Source organism: Macrotis lagotis, chromosome 1 (genome assembly GCF_037893015.1).
Source record: "Macrotis lagotis isolate mMagLag1 chromosome 1, bilby.v1.9.chrom.fasta, whole genome shotgun sequence".
Lineage (NCBI taxonomy): Eukaryota > Metazoa > Chordata > Mammalia > Peramelemorphia > Peramelidae > Macrotis > Macrotis lagotis.
In genome coordinates, this window is record NC_133658.1 from 610,890,952 (window position 1) to 610,911,669 (window position 20,718).

Below are 20,718 nucleotides of genomic sequence, written 5' to 3' on the forward strand. Positions count from 1 at the left end.
AATTTATTTGTTCAGAAACTGAATATAATAAAAGTTCACAGTTTCATATACAATCCTCTTTTTTATTGTTTATTGAAATTCATGTTTATTAATGTTTTAAAGTTCATAATAAAAAAGAAAATTTTAAAAAGTCATCATGTTTCCTAAGGCCACAGAAATCACAAGTAACAAAGGCAGATTCATTCCTGGCTCTCTAATTCTAAATTCTAAATTCATCAGATTACTTCCAAAACCTTGTCTCTCATAAGAAAGTACCAGATAACTTGAGGAGGAAGGGTGCTAATCTCAGACTTAGGAATCTTGTAATTAGCTAAGAAATCTGGACACATAGTTTGTAAATAAAAGATGTCATTCATATTACTGAAAAGTATAAATTCAATACTAACAATCTGCTATCCTTTTACTTCTGAGAATTTTCCTCTTAAAATAAAACTAAAGGGGCAGCTAGGTGGCACAGTGGATAAAGCACCAGCCCTGAAGTCAGGAGTACCTGGGTTCAAATCTGGCCTCAGACACTTAATAATTACCTAGCTGTGTGGCCTTGGGCAAGCCACTTAACCCCATTTGCCTTGCAAAAAAAACCCCTAAAAAAATAAAATAAAATAAAACTAAAGCAATGATTTGGTCAGACCTGTATTTTCACATTTAATAATAATATCATGTCAGAAGGACATTTATCTGGTACTGTGCTGTGCACATTAAACATCACTAACCCTTTTCACGCCCCCTCCTGGCCAGTCTCTATTAATGCTCCTCCACCTCTGGCAACCAGTGTCCCTATTCCATAGTTTTCTCTCTTTTTCATATCCTTAGACAGTTTCCACTTATAGGTCAGAAGATGAAATAACATTTTTGCCCAAACTTTATAAAAATATGCCTATAAGATCATAAATTGCAATCTGTGTAATAGAAATTTTATATATACAGAACCAAATGAAGTGGCAGGTATCTATACTCCCCAGACAGACAAAGTTACTGTTCATTGATTATAACCTTACTCCTATCAATGTTAGTTATTATTATTTACCACTACAAGTATACTTTGTTTTATTGTATTTTGCCTTATTGTGCTTTGCAGATATTGTTGGTTCTTTTGTTTTTTACAGATTAGAGATTTGTGGCAATCCTGTTTTGAGTCATTTGTCCAATAGCACAAGCTCACATTGTGCCTTTGTCACATTTTAGCAATTCTCACAATATTTCAAATTTTTTGTTGTTCTTAGATCTATCATGGTGATATGTGATCAGTGATCTTTCATGTTATCATTGTAATTATTTTGGGGGAGCCATGAATCACACCCATATAAGTGATTTTAATTGATATATATGTTCTGACTACTCCATTAACCCACAGTTCCCATCTCTTTCCCTCTCCTTAAGCTTCCCTGTTCCCTGTTACACAACAGTCTTGAAGAATATTACTTAAATTTAGTTAATAAATCAGCATCAGATTTGGAGAAAGTTGATGCCAATTTTGAAAGAAATTCTACTATGAGTAAAATGCCATCAAATATCATAGGAGGCTACAAAAAAATCTTTTATGGAAGTCAGTCAATTGCTGTGACAAACTTCATAGTTGTGTTACTTAAGAAATTGCCCCAGCCACCCCAAACCTTCAGCAAATACCACCCTGATCAATAAGCAGCTATCAACATTGAAGCAAGACCATCCAACAGTTAAAAGACTACCTACTGCCTAGGTGATGTCAATTTGGCAAATGTCCTTAATGGCCTTGCCTGAGTTCTATGTAATCTAAATGGTTATATTCTATAAAACCCTCTGGGAAGACAAATAAAACCAGGTTGAGGGTAAGCAACAGGTCTTAAAACTCTTGGGGAGTTAGGAGGATGTCTACCGCAAACATCTGCTATCTTCCCCCAGAGGAATGGGTGGTTGAAAACAATTTATTTCAAAAAGCAGGCCATGTGAAGTGGAGCATTTATGGTTGAGTCAGACATTGAACATGCCAAGACCATCAACAGAATCCCACACCATCGCCTGTTATCATGACTGTTATAGTCTTGCCACTAGTCTTAGATGAATCTGGAAAAAAGAGTGAGACTGTGAAATTTTGCCTCACTTAAATCCAATTCACTCAAAAGACAAGACATCACTTCATGATATCATCGGTCCTCTTCAAAAAGAAAAATGAACAACAATAACATGCTTATCACTCTGTGCCTTTAATGTCATATTTTCCTGACTCCTCTTTCAGACATCCTCCTTCTTATATATGATCAGTCTTTCCTAATAACCCAAGGAAGAGAATTCTGACTGTGAACCCTTAGACGTAAAAGAATTCATCAATAAGATTGGTAGGATCATATGACTAAAATAGAATTCAGCTCAAGAGAAATTAGGAAGCTCTCAAAAATGAAATTCTGCTGAAAGAATTATAATTCTGTTGTAATTGATTTTGATGATGACCACTTAATAGCCAGCTCTATGTGTTTAAGTCCTGAATATGTAACTTTATATAGAATTGATGTATTTCTAACTACTTGTTAGAAATTTTCATCTGCATATCCTGTTTACTCATAATATTCAATATATTCAAAACAAACTCATCTGCCCCTCCTAAAAGCTCTTCCTCCCTCAATTTTCCTTTTTCTACTAAGAGCACCACTTGCCCCCATGCTAGAAAATTCATAATCATTTTCATCTTTTCTTTTTTCTTCAACTACCATTAATATTCTACTTGATAAAATGTAAACATATGATAATCATCAAAATCTTCCATGATCTAGCTTTAAGTCTCCTTTATAGCTATAATTCATATTCATTTCCTTCAAGTATTCTATTGAAACAATAGCTGTTGTGTATAATCATGGACAATTTACTAAGTAGGTATTCCTCAATGTTTCTCTGCATTCATGAAGGCAACCCCTAAGTCTGGAAGGAAGGGGGGGAAACATATATTTATTAAGAGCTTACTGTGTGCTAAGCACTTTACAAAAATTATTTCATTTGAGTTTCACAACAACCCTGGGAGATAGGTACAATTATTATCCTCATTTTATAAAGAAATTTTATTTTATTAAGGAAACTGAGGAAGACAGAAGTTTAATGACTTGTCTGGGGTCATACATCTAGTAACATCTGAGAATGGATTTAAATTCAAGTATTCCTATTTTAGGTCTAGCTTTCTATCCATCTTGTTGTCTGGATCATACCACTTCCATATCTCTACCTATTGCCAAAGCCTTTTCTTGATCCTCATCCTCCTCAAACTCTATATAACTGTTGATACTGGTTTTTTTTTGAAACTCTTGAAACTGTCAAACCACCATTCTTTCTCTTGGTTCTCCTCCTACCTCTCTGACTACTTCTTCTCTGTTTCCTTTGCTAGATCATCCTCCAGATCATGACCTCTAACTTCAGGTGACCCTCAGGGTTCTGTCCTGGGTCCTCTTCTCCCTTTCTACTACTTTACTTGGGGCTCTCATTAGCTCCTGGTGATTTAATTACCATTTCTAAACTGTTGATTCTCAAATCTACCTTTCCTGCCTTAACATCTCAGTTGATCTCCACTCTCACATCTACCTCTCGAAATGTATTATGCCCACTAGGCATCTAAATAGGTCCCAAACAGAATTCATTATCTTTCCCCCGAGCCATTCCTGCCCCCCTTCCCTTTTTTTAATGTAGAGGGCAATACCATTCTCCCAGTCCCTCAACCTTAACATCTAGGAGTCATCCTTGATTGAACTACCTTTCACCACTGTCCTCCCAACTGCCTCATATCTAATAGTTTACTAAAGTTTGTGAATTTCACCTTTGCAGCCTCTCTCAAATATGTGCCCTTTTCTCCTCTGACATTGTCACTCCTCTTGTGCAGGTTCTCATCATCTCACACTTGGACTTTTGCAGTAGCTTGCTGGTGGGTCTATTTACTTCAAATTTCTTTCCAGTCCAATTCATCCTCTATTCAGCCACTAAAGTGATTTTCCTAAAGTGCAGCTCCAATTATGTCACACATACACTTCCTCAATAGAATTCAGTGACTCCCTATCACTTCTAGGATCAAATAAAAAATACTCTATTTGTCATTCAAATCCCATTATAATCTAGTTATTGTTCAGTCATTTTTGGCTCTTCATAACCTATTTTTGGGAGTTTCTTGCAAAGTTTCTAGAGTGGTTTACCATTTCCTTCTCCAGTTCGCTTTAGAGATGAGGAAACTGAGACAAACAAGGTTAAGTGACTTGTCCAGGTTCACACAGTAAATTTCTAGAGTAGATTTGAAATCAGGTCCTCCTGACTCCAGGCCCTGGGCTCTATCCACTGTACCACCAAGCTGCTCTTAAATTTTTTTAGTTTTCCAAAAAGCCATTCCCCAATTGACAAATGGTCAAAGGATATGCAAAGGCAATTTACAGATGAGGAGATCAAAGCAATCCATAGCCATATGAAAAATTGCTCTAAATCATTAATTATTAGAGAAATGCAAATTAAAGCTTCTCTGAGGTACCACCTCACACCTCTCAGATTGGCCAATATGACCAGAAAGGATAATGATAATTGTTGGAAGGATTGTGGGAAAGCTGGGACATTATTACACTGTTGGTGGAGCTGTGAACTCATCCAACCTTTCTGGAGAGCTATTTGGAACTACGCCCAAAGGGCAACAAAACTTTGCATACCCTTTGACCCAGCAATACCACTACTGGGTCTATATCTTGAAGAGATGATGAAAAAGGGTAAAAAACATCACTTGTACAAAAATATTTATAGCAGTTCTGTTTGTGGTAGCAAAGAATTGGAAATCAAGTAAATGTCCTTCAATTGGGGAATGATTTAGCAAACTGTGGTATATGTGTGTTATGGAACACTATTGTTCTATTAGAAACCAGGAGGGACAGGATTTCAGGGAAGCCTGGAGGGATTTGCATGAACTGACGCTGAGTTAGTTAGATGAGCAGAACCAGAAAAACACTGTATACCCTAACAGCAACATGGGAGTGATGCTCAACCTTGAAGGACTCACTCATTCCATCAGTGCAACAATTGGAAACAATTTTGGGCTATCTGTGATGGAGAATACCATCTGTATCTAGAGAAAGAATTGTGGAGTTTGAACAAAGTTCAAGGAAAAAAAACAGTCATCTTATTGTCTGATCTTGTTACCTCTTAGACTTCTCTTCTCTTCTTTAAGGATATGATTTCTCTCTCATCACACTCAATTTGGATCAATGTACAACATGGAAACAAAGTAAAGACTGACAGATTGCTTTCCATGGTGGGGTGGGGGAAGGGAAGTAAGATGGGGGAATTGTAAAACTCAAATAATATCTTTAATAAAAATAAATATAAAAAATTTTTTTTAGTTTTCTGATGCCTTAATCTGGTGACACTGATCTCCTGGCGAGAGATGATGTTCCATGTTCTCCTGGGAGAGAAGGATGTTTCAAACAAGACTCTTGACTCTGGGCATTTTCTTTGGCTGTAACACTCTTCCTCCTCAACTCTGTCTGTTGACTTCCTCTCTTTCTTAAATTCCAACTAAAATCCCATCTTCTACAAGAAGTTTTCCCTCTGTTAATTATTTCCTATTTATTCTCTGCATAACTTGTTTTGTATATATTTGTTTGCATGTTGTCCTCTCCATTACATTGTAGGTTCCTTGAGGACAGGTATTGATTTTTGCCTTCTTTTGTATCCCCAGAATCTAGCAAAAGTACCTGTCACATAGTATGTTGTTTAATAAATGTTTAGTGAGTCATAGAATAGAAAAAGAGTCATTTATTTACATCATTAGGAGATGGGCCATGTCCTCAAGTGAGTTCTTTCACTAGAAGTGATTAAGCAGAGGCTAAACCACCACTTGTTAGGGATATGATAAATGGGATTGCTGCTCACAAAAAGGACAAACCAAAGGATCCCTGACATTCCTTCAATTTCTGAGGTTATGGGATTTTGAACTTAGATATTTAGATTTTGATATTTAACCTTATATTTTTCAAAGATACTAGAGTGGTTTGCCATTTCCTTTTCCAGCTCATTTTCCAGATAAGGAAACAAAGCAAACAGTGTTAAGTGATTTGCCTAGTATCACATAGCTAAGTTAGAGTCTGAGTTCAGAGTTGAACTCAGGAAAATGAGTCTTTCTGAGTTTGGGTCTGGTACTGCACCACCTAGCTGTCCTATTTTTAGCCTAGTTGAGATTTAATTCACTTTCTTTTTTGAGGGATGACATTTTAATTCCAGGAGCTACAGTTACCATTTAAAGGATCAAGCAGACAAGTGTCATTTGATGGTCCAATAAAATACCAAATCAGATTGCTCATCAAAAATTCACTGTTACAGGAGATGAAAGATTCATCTAAAAAAGTCATAGAATTATCATCAGCTAGGGAAGCTAGGTATATAATGGATAGAATGCTGTCACTGGAGTCAGGAGGACCTGAGTTCAAATTCAGCTTCAGATACCTACTATTTGTGTGATCTTGGACATGTCATTTAACCCTGTCTGTCTCAGTTTCTCCGCTTGTAAAACCAACTGGAAAAGGAAATGGTAAACCTCTTCAGTATCTTTGTAAAGAAAACCTTGAATAAGTTCACAAAGAATTGGATATGACTGAAACAACAAATAGTCTGAAGATGAGCTCATAGTATGCAAGGAGAAAAAAACAAGTAATATCACTTTTGCCCATACTTCTTTCTGGGCACTGGTTGGTTTCCATTGTATGCTCACCGCATACAGGCATTAGAACCATACTTGCACTAAGAGGGTCTTTGGCAAACTGGAAGTCATCTAGAGAAGGATACCCAGGCTGATATGGATCTGTAATCATGTTGTATGAGGAACAGTTGAAAAATCTCTTAAAGAATAGCCTGGAGAACAGGTTTGGAGAGAAGGAATAGAGTTATTCTCTAAAAGTATTCAAGTCAATCAGTCAATAGTCAGTTACCAATTATTTCTTAAGTAAATTGCTATTTGCCTGACACTATGGGAAATCCTGGGGATACAAAAAACAAACAAAAACTGAAAATTACTCCTTGTCGATAGGAACATATATCAGGAAGAGGATGCAAATATTTATGTATATAAATATATATATATAAACAGTGTAAAAGGAGGGTACTATCAGAGGGAAGGCCTGAACAGTGAAGGCAGAAAGAGAGGGATTTGGGGAAGTCTTCTTGAGAAAGAATGGATTTGAGCTAAAGCAAGAGATACCAGAAAGTAAAGGAGAGAAGGAAAAGTATTCCAGGCATGGGTAAAATAGCCTGACCCATGGAGTCGGAGACTGGATGTTATGCTGGGAAGGGCCAGACAGCCCCTCAGGAATCTGGTGAAGAGAATTCTTTCTTTAAACTGTGGGTTGACCTTGAGGGCCTCTTAAGTAATTTACAATGCTAAGATTCAGCAAAACTATGAGTAATTCTTGTCTGAAGGGAAATATCCTTACCACATAAGTATAATGGTAGTTTTCAACAATCTTGTTTTTTTATAGTTTTCTTCTCCCCTTTCTTCTTCTTCCCCTCCCCCCACAGAAAACAATGTAAAATAGACTCTATCATTATGTAAACATAGCTCCTTATTATAACCAATCTCTTCCTGCCTTTTTTTGTTCTGACTTGAGCATCTGGGAAAGGAAACTAGCTTTTCTAGCTATCAAAACTCTAGAGTCAGTATTGGTTCTGGGATGGTTTCGATTGGTTACAAGAAAAAGCACACCTGTTCAAGACAAAGGTTGGGATTATCAGGGTAACCACCTGGCTAATAGAATCTGTCTTGCTGATCTTTTCAGCATGTGGTCTTTTTGTGGCCAACACTTTCCCAATGTGTACTCCTCAGAGACAAGTTGTCTAAGTATCCAATTTCATTATAAAAGTCTCTTCCCATCACAGAGCAGGGGAGCAGTTTGGTTCTGTGGATAGAGTTCCAGAATTGGCATTAGAGTGCCTCTGTGTGAATTCAAGTTCTGGACCTTGATACCTCTGGGTACAGGGAAGTGGGTGGCTCTGGGTCTTAGTTTTCTCATTGATAAAGTGAGGAAACCTCTGGAAATCCTTCCAGTTCTAAGCCTATGATCCTCTGATCCTGAAAACATGCTTCCCCCAGCCTCCAAACTTCTGATACTAGACGGCAAGATCCTGGTACAATAATATAGAGTTATATATATATATATATATATATATATATATATATATATATATATATATATATATATATATATGTATATGTATATATACATATATATAGATTGTATACACATACACACATGCATACACACACATAGTATGTGTGTGTGAGTGTGTGTGTAGTTAGCTCTTTAAGATTTATAAAGCATTTTCTTCTTAACAACTCTATGAGGAAAGTGATAAGTATTAATGAAAATTTGCAGAAGAAATACAAAAAGAAGGTATTTGTGGCAATCTGGACTATGAGAGGAATCTTGTACAAGTTGAGAGAATTTGACCACAACGTGTATAAAAATAAATTAATTATAAGCAGGTATATATACTGAGGACAAAAGGGAATCCCTTTGGATTAATGATAAAATTCAATGCAATAAATATTTATTAAGTGTCTACTACTGTCAGACACTGTGCTAAGCTTTGAGGAAACAGAAGAAATCAGGGTCTGCCTTCAAGAAGCTTATATAAATAAAAGGAAGCTAAAAAGCAGAAAGTGCTGGGTAATCAAAGCTAAGCAGAGCAGCTAATGGAAAACAGAAGTTGACTGCAAAAGTTCTGTCAGCCCTCTGTAAAAGTAAGCTTTGGGGAGAGTTTATTATTCTGCACTCCAATCAGAGAGAAGAGGCAACAAAATAATGGCATAAAAATATAACAATATTCAGAAACTTGGCTCAAATTTCTTTCTTTTTTTGATTTGGGCTTTTTCTCAGTGATGTTATTTGAAGGGGATGTTTAAGTAATACAGGGCTAGGATAAATAGGTAACAAAGTGGTCAGAGTGTTGGACTTGTAGTCAAAAAATTATGAGTTTAAATCCTGTCTCAGACATTTTGCAAGTGAGGTGACACTGGTAACTCATTTAACCTCTTTCAGATTCAGTTTCCTCATCTGCAAAATGGAGATATAATAGCACTTACTTCACAGGATCATTGTAAGAATCAACTGAGATAACATATTTAAAGATCCTTTTAAACCTTATGGTGTCAAATAAATGACATTATTATCAACAATCTATTTTATAGTTCCATTTTTCAGGTTCCTTCTTTTATCCTATTTTTCTCCTCTTCTCTCTATCTTCTCTCTCCTCTTCTCCAGTTTCTGGATAATTCTATAGTATGTCCATATATGATTTCTCCATGTGAGAAATGGGATCAGTCAATCCCCCCCCCCCCGAGAAACAGAACTTAAACCAAAGGGAATGAAGGAAATGTTTATTATGGTTCTCTTGAGAGTTCCTTAGAGCATCCATACTTGTACAGAAGCCAGAGCAAGCTTATGTACTGTTAGTTCAACCCTCCTTCTCCTATCAGAGTCAGGATTGATCCAGGCTTCTCCAGGTTACAACTCTTTCTATCCTCCCATTACATGTACCCCCTTGATATGTTCCTCCACCTTGATCATGCCCACACATACATTACATGTTATTATAATGAACCTCAAATTCCTCTTTTGGCAGAGAAGATATAATGAAGTCAATTAAGCATGCATAGTAACTTAGGGCAACAGGACTGGGTCATAGCCTGGTGAGTTCAAACTGGTCTGAACTGACTCCAGTCTTCCAGCCCAGAAACTGGGGATTCAGAATAAAATAAATAAAGAAATAAAAATCACTGGCATTAATTCAAATTTCATTGTGTAAAGAATTCTTAAGCTTAATGATGCAGGCTACAATATCAATTGAGATCCTTGACAATATAGCTAATCAATAACCATTGATTAAGTACCTACTAGGTGTCAGATTAGATTTGTTTGCTTATTGTCTCCCTCATTAGACTGTGAGCTCCTTGAGGGCAGGAGTCTGAGTTAATACTAGTGATATTTATTTAGTTATTTATATTCATTCATTCATTCATTCATTTGGTGTTTCAACTGTGCAAGGAACTCATAGTAAATAAATCCTCTCCCCATGCAGACCTGTAATAGTTTATAATCTCAGTGAAGTCACATGGTATTTCCAATGCCTCAGGGATCTGTCCAAGAAAAAATTGAAATATATCCAAGTTTCCATTGCTTCATCTTCAGATAAGAACATGGTACCAAAATAACTCACCTTTAAGAGTAGCCTGACACCTAGGGAAAGGAAAGAAGTGAAAACTTAATGGGGAAAGGGGAAGGAGAAAAAATTACTGTCTGAAAACATAATCAAGAAAATTTGTTTCTAGTATCATTCTCTTGTTCCAAATCAAACAAGTAATATGTGCTTTCAACTTGCTCTTCCGGAATCCACAAAAAAAGTTAATTTGATAGTTTTAGAGTTTACTTTGCTGGTTGCACAAAGTGACTGAAATATTTAAGAAAACTTTTGCAAATCAAACCAAGTAATGTTTCTCTGTCTCTTTTTCTTTTCTCTGTCTTCAGTCACAAACTCTGATGATGATTACTAAATTGGGAAGAATGAGATCAAAGAAGAAATGGTAAATTATATACTTGTCAGTATCAGAAAAATGTTTGCTAAGTACATTCCTAGCAGAAGAAGACCACTGACAGGAAGATCCTTCGACTGGAGGATGAACATCATAATGTGATAATTCTTTGAGTTCCTAAGGTACCAGAGGTGAATGGGAAACAATCTGTTTATCAGTTCCACAAAGAGGCTTTATCTTCTAAAGGCAGTACAATGGGCAATTTGAGAATTGTGTGTGCTTCCATATGTAAACCTATGAGGTCTTTGTATCTTGATATATTTTCTGTAGAAAAGGAAATAAAAAGTTGTCTCATAACTAGTACCCACATTATACATTAATTTCTAATCTTTGGAGTTCTGGATGTGAGCCATACCTAAATTTTTGCTTTTTTTAAATGACTTTTCTTTTTTCCAGATGCTTTAGAAAATTCAATTTCATTTTTCTATATTTTCTTCCTCCCATTTTCCACTCTCTCATGCATTGAGAAAGCAAGGAAAGCAAAATTTATTACAATCATGCTGTCAAGGGAAACAAATTCATACCCTAACTGGTCCAAAGAAACAAACAAAAAATTGAAACAAAACTAAGTCCCTAAATTCACATCATGAATCCTCTGGAATCATGGTTGGTCCTTGTGTTAATCTGAGTTCCTAAGTCTTTCCAAATTACTTGTCTTTGCAATATTGATGTCATTGTATATATTGTCTTCCTGGTCCTTCACAAGTTCATATAGAGTTAATTCATATAACTCTTCCCAGGTTTCTCTGAAACCACCCCCTTCATCATTTTTTACAGTATAAAAGTATTCCTCACATTCATATACCATAACTTGTTCAACCATTGCTCAATTGATGAATATCTCCTCAGTTTCCAATTGGGACATTCCCCCCCCCTCATCTCTTTGTGGTATAGATCTAGTAGTACTATCCCTGGGGCAAAATGTATGCATAGCTTGATAGCTTTTTGGACATAGTTTGATATTATTCTCACTATCTCTTGTTTGGTCATGAATTTTTCCTGTATTCATAGATCTGATATTTACTTTAATTTACTTATGAGACCACTCTTTAAGCCTAAGACAAGTACCTATTTGGAGCTTGTCTCGGAATATGGAATAAGGTATTGGTTTCTACTTTCTCATCTGTAGAATGAGCTGGAGAAGGAAATTATAAACCACTTCAGTGTCTTTGTCAAGAAAACCACAAATGGGCCCATGAAGAATCATTCATGATTGAAACATCCAGGAGAGCCAACTCAAAGCTCAATCCTGAGATGGGGATACCTTTGGGCTTGAGATGGAGACTGAAGGCTCCTCTCTTTCCAGAAACTTCCTCACAGACATCTCTACAAACAGTCCCAGATATATTCACAAGGGATCTCAGAATTCTCAGTTCCAAAATGTAACCAGTAGGTGGACGTTGGGGTGGCATCTGCTGGATTATCTCATCTGCTTTGCAATGTGGGTTACATAAAGAACAAAATTTCCCAATTCATGTTTTTCAAACTTTAGAAAAAATATTTTCCCTTTCCACCTCTCAGGGCTATATGAAGCAGGGGTCAAAATTATTGGATATTTTCCCCTTCAGTGAAAATCAAACTCAAATCAAACAAAAAAACAAGAATAATATGGATTATTCAATCCAACCAAAAATCAGTGCTGGATTTAGTATGGCCTATATAAATAAATTAGATATATGAGTAGGTGGATAATAGGAAAAAACTTAAGTCAGAGAGTGATAGGAAGTAGTAGCAATAAGTGCTTTAACATCTGCAAAGCACTTTACAAGCATTATTTCATTTTTATCCTTGTAATAACCCTAGGAGGAAAGTGCTAGATGTATTCCCGTTTTCTAGTTGAGGAAAGTGAGGGAGATAGAAGTTAACTGACTTCCCTTGGGTCATAATGCTAGTAAGTAACAGAAGCTAGATTTCAATGAACTCTTTCTGACCTAATTGGTCCAGTGTTCTATTTATTGGGCCACTAACCTGACATAAACCAAAGAACTTTAAGAAAATTTTAGAGGCCAGGATATAGAGAAAGTTTCATAAAGGAAGTGGCTCCTGGGTTGGGGTTCAAAGTAAAAGAATTTCAGTAAGTGGAGAAGAGGGAGAGGGCATTTCATATATCAAGGACAACCTATGGAAATGCAGAGGGTGAAATGAAGGAATAAATAAAGGGAAAGGGATACTATTTTTTTCACCTTTTTAATTTTTCTTTTTGCTTTTTCCTTCTTGTGGTTTTTTTCCCTTTTTATTCTGATTCTTCTTTCTGAATTCTCTCTTTCCAGAAACTTCCTTACAGACATCTGCACAGTCAGAATTCTCAGTTACAAAATGTAACCAGTAGGTTGATATTGGAGTGGCAAGAGTTGAATTCAGGACCATCTTCAGTCATCTGATCTGAATCTGACCAATGAACTCAATTGGCTCTGAAGGAGAAAGTGAGGCTGGTGACTTAACACAGCATCCCTGCATTCAAATTCATTTCACTTGCTTGTCATGACATCCCCTCCCTAATGTCATGGTCCTCTTCTTCAAGGAATGAAGGACAAACAACAATGATAATATGAAAATTGTATATGTATAACAAATTACTTGACATAACCTATATTGGATTACTTGCTACCTTTGGGTGGGGGGGGGAAGGGTGAGACAGAGAAAACTTTATAAAAATGAATGTTGGGGCAGTTAGCTGGCCCTGGAGTTAGGAGGACCTGAGTTCAAATTTGGCCTCAGACACTTGATACTAGCTTTGTGACCTTGGACGAATCACTCAACCCCACTGCCTCACAAAAACCAAAACAACAAAAATGAATGTTGAAAATTATCTTTATATATAATTGGAAAAATACATAAATTAAAATGTTCATCACAAATGAAGGGAAGGAACATTTTATTAATTCAGTTTAGCTGAAATGAAGAGTATACAAGAGGAAAAAGATGAGGAAACTAAAGGAGAAAGAGGTGAAAATAGTGCTTTTCTGGTGAATCAGAATCATATTATAAAGTATATTTGGAGTTTTGATGCTAAGGATTTGATTTTTTATTATATGAGAAATAAGTCAAAGAAGGTTTTGGAGTAGTCAATAACATTCACTTATGTATTAAGAAGTTATTTTGATGGTTGTGCACAAAATGGATGGTTCAGTAGCCCTTTTTAAATCAGAAGGGAATAGAGACTTTTAATTATTCTTTTACTAAACAAAATAAACAGAATTCAATCTTACAAATATTAATAAAATTCAAATTCTCTACCTAAAGTCACACAAATATCACCTGAATTTACCCTATATTCCCTCATCATCTGATTACCAGTATTTTCTTCTTTTTTTCCCTAGATTATTTCTAAATTCTATGCTATTACTCCCACAGCCTGTCTACCTCTTGGTCCTTTTTTTTCTCCTACTAGCCCCAGATTGCTTAATAATTTACCAGGGGATAGTGAAACATTTCTCCAACACTTAATGGCTGTGCAAAGGCTTTGTTTCCAACATTGCTGGGAGGTCAAAAGATTATTTAAAGATAAACAAACTGGAAATTCAGTGTTTTTTTTTTTTTTTTGCAAGGCATGTTCTTTAGTTTGGATTTAATATTTTTGATCAAAAATTGTTCTCTCAGTCTCTAGTTGAGGTTTGTAAGTTGGGAATGTTGGCTTCTTTCTTCCACAGGGTCTCTCTTTACTGTTATAAATCTGAAGGCAGACTCTGTCTGTGAAACAGTTTGGTCCCCCTCTAATTGTATCTGCAAGTTTTACTTTCAAGTTGTGTAAACAGAGTCAAGACCAGCTTGAGAAGGAAGGAAACTGCTCTGGTTATCTAGATAAGAACCTGAATAAATTCTTATGCTTATGACATCTTGTAAAGGAAGATATTCCAATGTTTTATCTATCATATCATATCTAATAACAACATAAAATATCAAGTCAGAAGAGGAGACAGTAGTCCTCTTGCTTATCAGATCTTTGACAGTTCTGATATGGAACAGACCTCATGGTTGGGTTAGAGAATCATAAAGTAATCAATGACACCTTTAAGCATAAATGTGTAACCTGATTGGTTGGCCACCAATATTTTATGGTTCTTTGTTTAAATTTTATAAATATTTATCATTCATTTAATTCTGTGTTGGCATTTGTAAGAATGCCATCCACTCAGCCATTTTTGGTGAGATCCTAGAGAATAAAACTTCATTTATAAAACTAATTTTGTTATTTCATTTTTAGCCTAAGGAAATTAGGGTTGATACTATCTAAATTTTGGTTTAGCTAGGTGTGGGCACTTTACATGCCACAGCTTTTTAGAGTTGAGTGATGGGTGAAAGACACCAAAGGTGGATGTGCAGCTATAAACAGGGCTCAGTAGCCCTCATACTAGAGGTCCTAGTCTTCTCTGAACACTATCTACCACTTTTGTGTTATAAGAAAGTATAAAAAGGACAGTTTCAGAGAAACCTGGGAAGACTTCTATAAAATAATGTAGAAATTAACAGAGCCAGGGGATCAATTTATGGTTTAACAACATGGAAAGAAATGAACAAATGTGACTTAAAAGCTCTGTCAGCACAGTGATCATAATTTCAGAGGAATTATCATTTTAAAAAAAAGACTATTCATCTCCTGACAGAGAGGTGATGAATTAAATATGCAGAACAAGGCATACATTTTTGGCCAGTGTTGGAAAATATGCTTGATGGTTTGTTTCACGGTTTCCACTTTTCTTTTTTCCTCTCTTTTCTTTTCCACTAGTGTTGGGGAGATGGTAGGGAGAAAAAAATTTTGTTAATTTAAAAAAATTAATAAAACAGAAACTTTTATTATAGGGAACTTATCTTTTTTTGAGAGAACATCCAAGTTTGATGAATGTGATGTGAAACCTCAGAGTTATTTTATTTTTATTGCTTTTAATGTGATTTAGATAATTTTATGTGGTTTTGATGATTAATATTTTTAAACTGCTTGCTCATATACTCTGACAACTTATCTATTTGAAAAGAGTTCTTAGTCTTGTGAAATTGTGTCAATTTTCTTTATATTTTGAATATTAGACTTTTATCTGAGATATTTTTATAAAGTATTTCCCATCTGACAGTTTATTTTCTTATTCTTACCACATGCTGCTTCTTCAAAAGATTTTAAATTTTAAATTCACAAAATTGTGTGTTTTGTATTTTGTGATTGCTACTTTTTCATTCTCTGGTTAGGATTCTTATCCACCAAGGAATTCCTTCTGTTCTCTAGTTAAAATAAAATATACTCTTTAATATTTATATCACTTATCCAATTTGTACCTGTGTGGTCTTAGGATAGTCACTCGAACCTCTCTGAGCCTCAATTTTCTCATCTGTAAAAAGAGGAAGCTGGATTAGAAACTGTTAAGGTCTTTTGAGCCCATTAGCTTGTTGTAGCAGAATAGGAAATTGCTTTAAAACCATCTTACTGAGATGTGTCTGATTAAAGAGACAACGGTGAAAGACTTTCTTTTGGAAATGACTAGACTCAGGCTGTTGGGGAGACTACAGATGGGTCAGTGACTGGGTGAGGAAAAACACAAGAAACAAAGGCATTAGGATGACAGTTTGGTTCTAATTCTGATACTTAATGCTTCTCTGTGAATGATTCAATGCAATCCAACAAATTTCTTTTTCTTTTTTTTTCCCCTTCTTTCTTCCTTCTTTCTTTTTGTGTGGGATAAAAATCCACTTAAAAATATAGAGACTCCTCTGAGCAAAAAGGAAAGTTTATTTTGACTTTTCTAGAAAAAAGGGCATACTACAAGTCTCACAAAGGTAGTGAAAATCAAGGAGCTACCCTGAGGTGACAGTCAAGCAAGATTATATGGCCTAGAACAATTCCCCCCTCCCTTGCCCCCACTTTTCCAAACTGATTGATTAACGTTTTCAGAGTTACAATCTTTACCGAAAAATGTACCCAGCAACAAAGAGAAGAATAAAAGGTTTTCATAGAATATTACCTCACCATCCAGATGGTAAGGGTAGAAGAATTCTAATGACCTTCTGTAAATGAATTAATGTCTGAGTATGCAAGGTCTTCTGAGTTTAGCACTTATTAAACAAGAGAAGGCAAGCTACTGTTCTCACAGTATATTATCAAATAGGTGGCTAACTAAGACTGCAAGGTCTCTTCTCTGGAAGTATTCCACTATTTCCCTCCCAATGGAATCAATGCAAGGTCCTCCTGGAAATAGTCTACTGTTTCACTCCTTAGCAGAATCGGGAGGGTGTCTGACTGGGAATGGAAGGCCTTTCTCCCTCTTCTAAGAATAGTCTAAGGGTAATAGTCTGTCTTTGTTTTAATGATTTTTAAGCCGGAGAGGACTTCACTAGGAATGTTAACTGTTAAGAGGGAATATTCCACTCATTTTGTCTATTCTTCCTTCCTTCTCTTTTTTCTTTTTTCTTCCCTTTTTTCTCTCTTTCATCCTTCCTTCTTTACTTCCTTTTTTCTTTCTGCCTATCAAAAAGCATTTTACGGGGCAGCTAGGTGGTGCAGTGGATAGAGCACTGGCCCTAGAGTCAGGAGGACCTGGGTTCAAATTTGACCTCAGACACTTAATAATTACCTAGCTATGTAGCCTTGAGCAAGCCACTTAACCCCATTGCCTTGCAAAAACCCTAAAAAATTAATATACAACAAAAAGCATTTTACTGCAATAATAAAACAGTAAAGTCCTATGTGGTGTTCCCAAGGCTTGTCCAGTTTTTCAAAGTGGGAAGTGAGATTAAACATCTTTAAACTCATTCAGTTTGGAGCCCTGTGATTAAAAATGAAACTGAAAGAAATTCAACCATTTCCTTAAACTTTTATGATATTCAAAACCTTGTGACCCAAAAGCAAAATTGAAATTGTTAAGGGTCTGATAGCTCTCAGTATCTAAGTTTATTATCCCAAGAAGGTCAAGAAAAGAAAAGTGAAGAAATGGGTCTGGTTTTTGCTACTTTTTTTGGTTCAAATTCCATCAGAGAGAAGGCTGAAAATCTTTATGAATCGCTGCTTTCTGAAACTGGAATGTGTCAACGAGGATTCCTTGTCTTTCAGAGAATATTCTCATCCAGGCGAGAAATGGAATACAAAGGAAAGGGGTTTTGGTGAGTGGAAATGAGAGGGGAGAGTATTTCAGATCTGGGACAGCCTATGGAGATGAAATAGTAAAGTTATTTTGATAGCTTCAATTGCCATTTATTTTATCCGAAGGGAATAGAGGCTTCATAATCTCCATCTCAATTCGTACAAACTTCACCTGAGTTTACCCTGTTACCCTATTGCTATCTAATCACCAGCCCTTTCTTTTAAAATTCTTATCACTCTTTGAACACTACTGTTTTTCCCCACATGCTTCCTGAATTTTTTTATGTTCTTTTCTACCAAGCTTAATTTAATTGCTTAGTGCTTAACCAAGAAATAGTTATACATTTCTGCAACACAGATGTTTTTTGGGTAGCTAGTTGGCACACAGTGGATAGAACAACGGATTGAGAATCAAGAGAATCTCTGAGTCCAAATTCAACCTCAGATACTAGCTGTGAGACCCTGGGCAAGCCACTGGGTCCTGTTTTTGTCTTAGTTTCTTAACTGTAATATGAGCTGGAGAAGGAAACGGCAGATCACTTCCATATATTTGCCAAGAAAACTGCAAATGGAGGCAGGAAGAATTAAAAGAAGAGGTAAACAAGGATTTTGTTTTCAACATTCCTGGAAAGACAAAAGATTATTTAAAGAGAAACTGAGGAGGAGACCATGGTTCAGTTAGGTTCAGTGACTTATCCAAAGTCACACTACTATCCAAGGTCACCACTTCTTACAATAGTATGTAGTAAAATAAGGATTCAAGCTCAGGCCTCTAACATTAGGTCCATCCTCCCCTTTTGAAGTGGGATCCTCTCTGCTATAATTCTTCCTACTTATATCACAGGATTTTAGAATATGTTAAAGGATGGAGTTGTATCAATTATAACTCAGTATTTGATTGTTTTATCCACAGGGCAAAGAAAACAGAGATAGAATGAACTTTTTATTTAAAAATGAGGAAAATTAATTTTAATGCTTTATCATTTGGTTATTAATATTAATATGTACCATTCCCTTCTCTGTCAAAAGACTATTGCTTACATTAGCTCAAAGAGAATACCTCTGTAATCAATTCTAGATAAGGAAGGTTTGAATTCACATCTAGCTTGAGACAGTTACTAGAAAAGTGACCCTGGATATGTCACCTGTCCTCTGTTAAAACCTTGGTTTAACCTCACCTGGAAAATCAGGATAATATTGGCACTTACTTCTCAGACTTTTATGAGACTTGAATAAGAAAATAATTGTAAAACCCTAGCCCTGTGCTTGATATCTAATAAGTGCTACATAACCTGGAGGCTGTTCTAAGCACCGGGCTAAACAATAGGGTTCATATCAATTCTGACCTGAAGAGGATGGAATGCTAGGAAGACTTGAATTCAAATGCTGCTTCAGACACTTCCTCTGTGTGATCGTGGACAAGCCGCTTAGCCTCTGGGTACCTTGGTTTATATAATAGGAAGCACACTGGCTTGAAATCAGGAGTTCTGGCACTAACTAGTAAGAACTTGGCATACACAAATCCTTTTGCCCTCCCTGGGGCTCACGTCCTCCTCTGGAAAATGAGGAGATTGGACTAAAGGAAGGCTTAAGGTCCTGTGCTGCTTTGGCTTTGCAAGAACCCAGCCCCACGCTTGGCCGCTAGAAACTAAAAGGCAGAAGGCACCATCTAGTGGCGGTACTCACCCCCAAAGGCTCCTCCCGAAGGTCCGGCCGGGTAAGTTGAGAGCTTGGGCCGCCGTGGAGGTGCATGGACGCAGCCCCGGGCCCAGAGCGGGGAAGACTCGCGTTCCATCTGGCCTCTGAGGCTTTCCTAGCCGTGGACCCGGGCGCTGGCCTCAGCTCCTCTGATGTAAAAATGACGAACCACTGCAGTGTCTTTGCCAGGAAAACCCCAGATGGGGCCACGGGAGTCTGAGAAGACCGAGTAACCACACCATGAGAGTTGGTTTTGCTTCCTTAAGTTTATTATGTTGGGAAGAATAGGAAAGCATTTTAGAGATTGAATTTTAAAATACTACGGGGTGGCTAGGTGGCCCGATGGGTAGAGCACGGGTCCTGGAGTCAGGAGGACTTAGGTTCAAATCCATCCTCAGACGCTTAATACTTACCTAGCTGTGGGGCCTTGGGCAAGCCACTGAACCCTATTACTTTGCCGCGGCCCCCCAAAATACCATGAAAATTAGGAAATTGGTGCTGGACTTTAACATTTCAGATCGCTATGATAAAAAAGCTGCTTGGGCTTTCAGGTGTGGCCTGGCTTGGCCTGGAGCCCGGCGGGGGCGCCGCCCGCCCCTCCCCCACGGGTGGGTCCTCCCCGCGCCGATCCCACCCCACTCCTAGCTCTCTGGTCTGGGAAAAAAATAAAAAACAAACAAGAGCCGCCTTGCACTGCCCCGGCCCATCTACAATCCTTCCTTTTCTGTTCTTTTCTGTTTTCTTCCACCAGCCCCGACTCACACTTTCTTTCCCTTCTGCTAATTGAACAGAACTCCACCCCCCAACAGGCGCCGGGGGGCTCCGGACTGGAGAACTGGGCGCCCGGGGAGGGGTCTTCCCTTGGACTCCGGCCCCAGCCCCGCATCGGTGGTCGCACTAAGCGAGGCCGGAGCCCCACGCTGCTCGGGGAGAGGGAGAGGACGAGGGAGGCCTGGGACTGGGATGCAGAACAAAGCGGCCTGGGCCATGCTTTGGGCTGGGCAGCCGGGCGGTGGGCTGACTGAAGTGAGCAGAACCAGAAGAACATAGTATACATTAATACATTAATAGCAGCCCCAGGGACCTGACGTCAAAACCTCCCAGACATTTAAGGACTGGTTGGCAATTCATTTCATCTGCCTCAGTTTCCCCAACTTTAATATGAGGATAATATTATCACCTAATTCAGAGGGTTGTTGTAAGGATCAACCTAAGACTTAGCAGAATATCTGACACTCTATAAATGCTAGCTATGATTTCTAGTATATATAGTATTTATGTCTTTATCTTTATACATATGTTATGGTGTTGTATAACAGGGTTAAAAACATCCTGCTAAAAAGTATCATGCTGAAAGTATCACACCTTCACTGATACAGTGACGGCA

The 20,718-nt window shown here is 37.2% G+C and overlaps 1 protein-coding gene across 1 annotated transcript in view; it reads left to right on the forward strand.

Annotated features, from left to right (window-relative positions):
• The first annotated feature begins 17,378 nt into the window (after positions 1 to 17,378).
• The window catches only part of LOC141507389 (hereditary hemochromatosis protein homolog), a 73,882-nt gene continuing 70,542 nt past the window's right edge, over positions 17,379 to 20,718 (forward strand). The window contains exon 1 of the mRNA XM_074214987.1: positions 17,379 to 17,653. Within this exon, the coding sequence (XP_074071088.1) occupies positions 17,548 to 17,653 (106 nt within the window). The 5' untranslated portion in view covers positions 17,379 to 17,547. The remainder of the gene's footprint in view (positions 17,654 to 20,718) is intronic.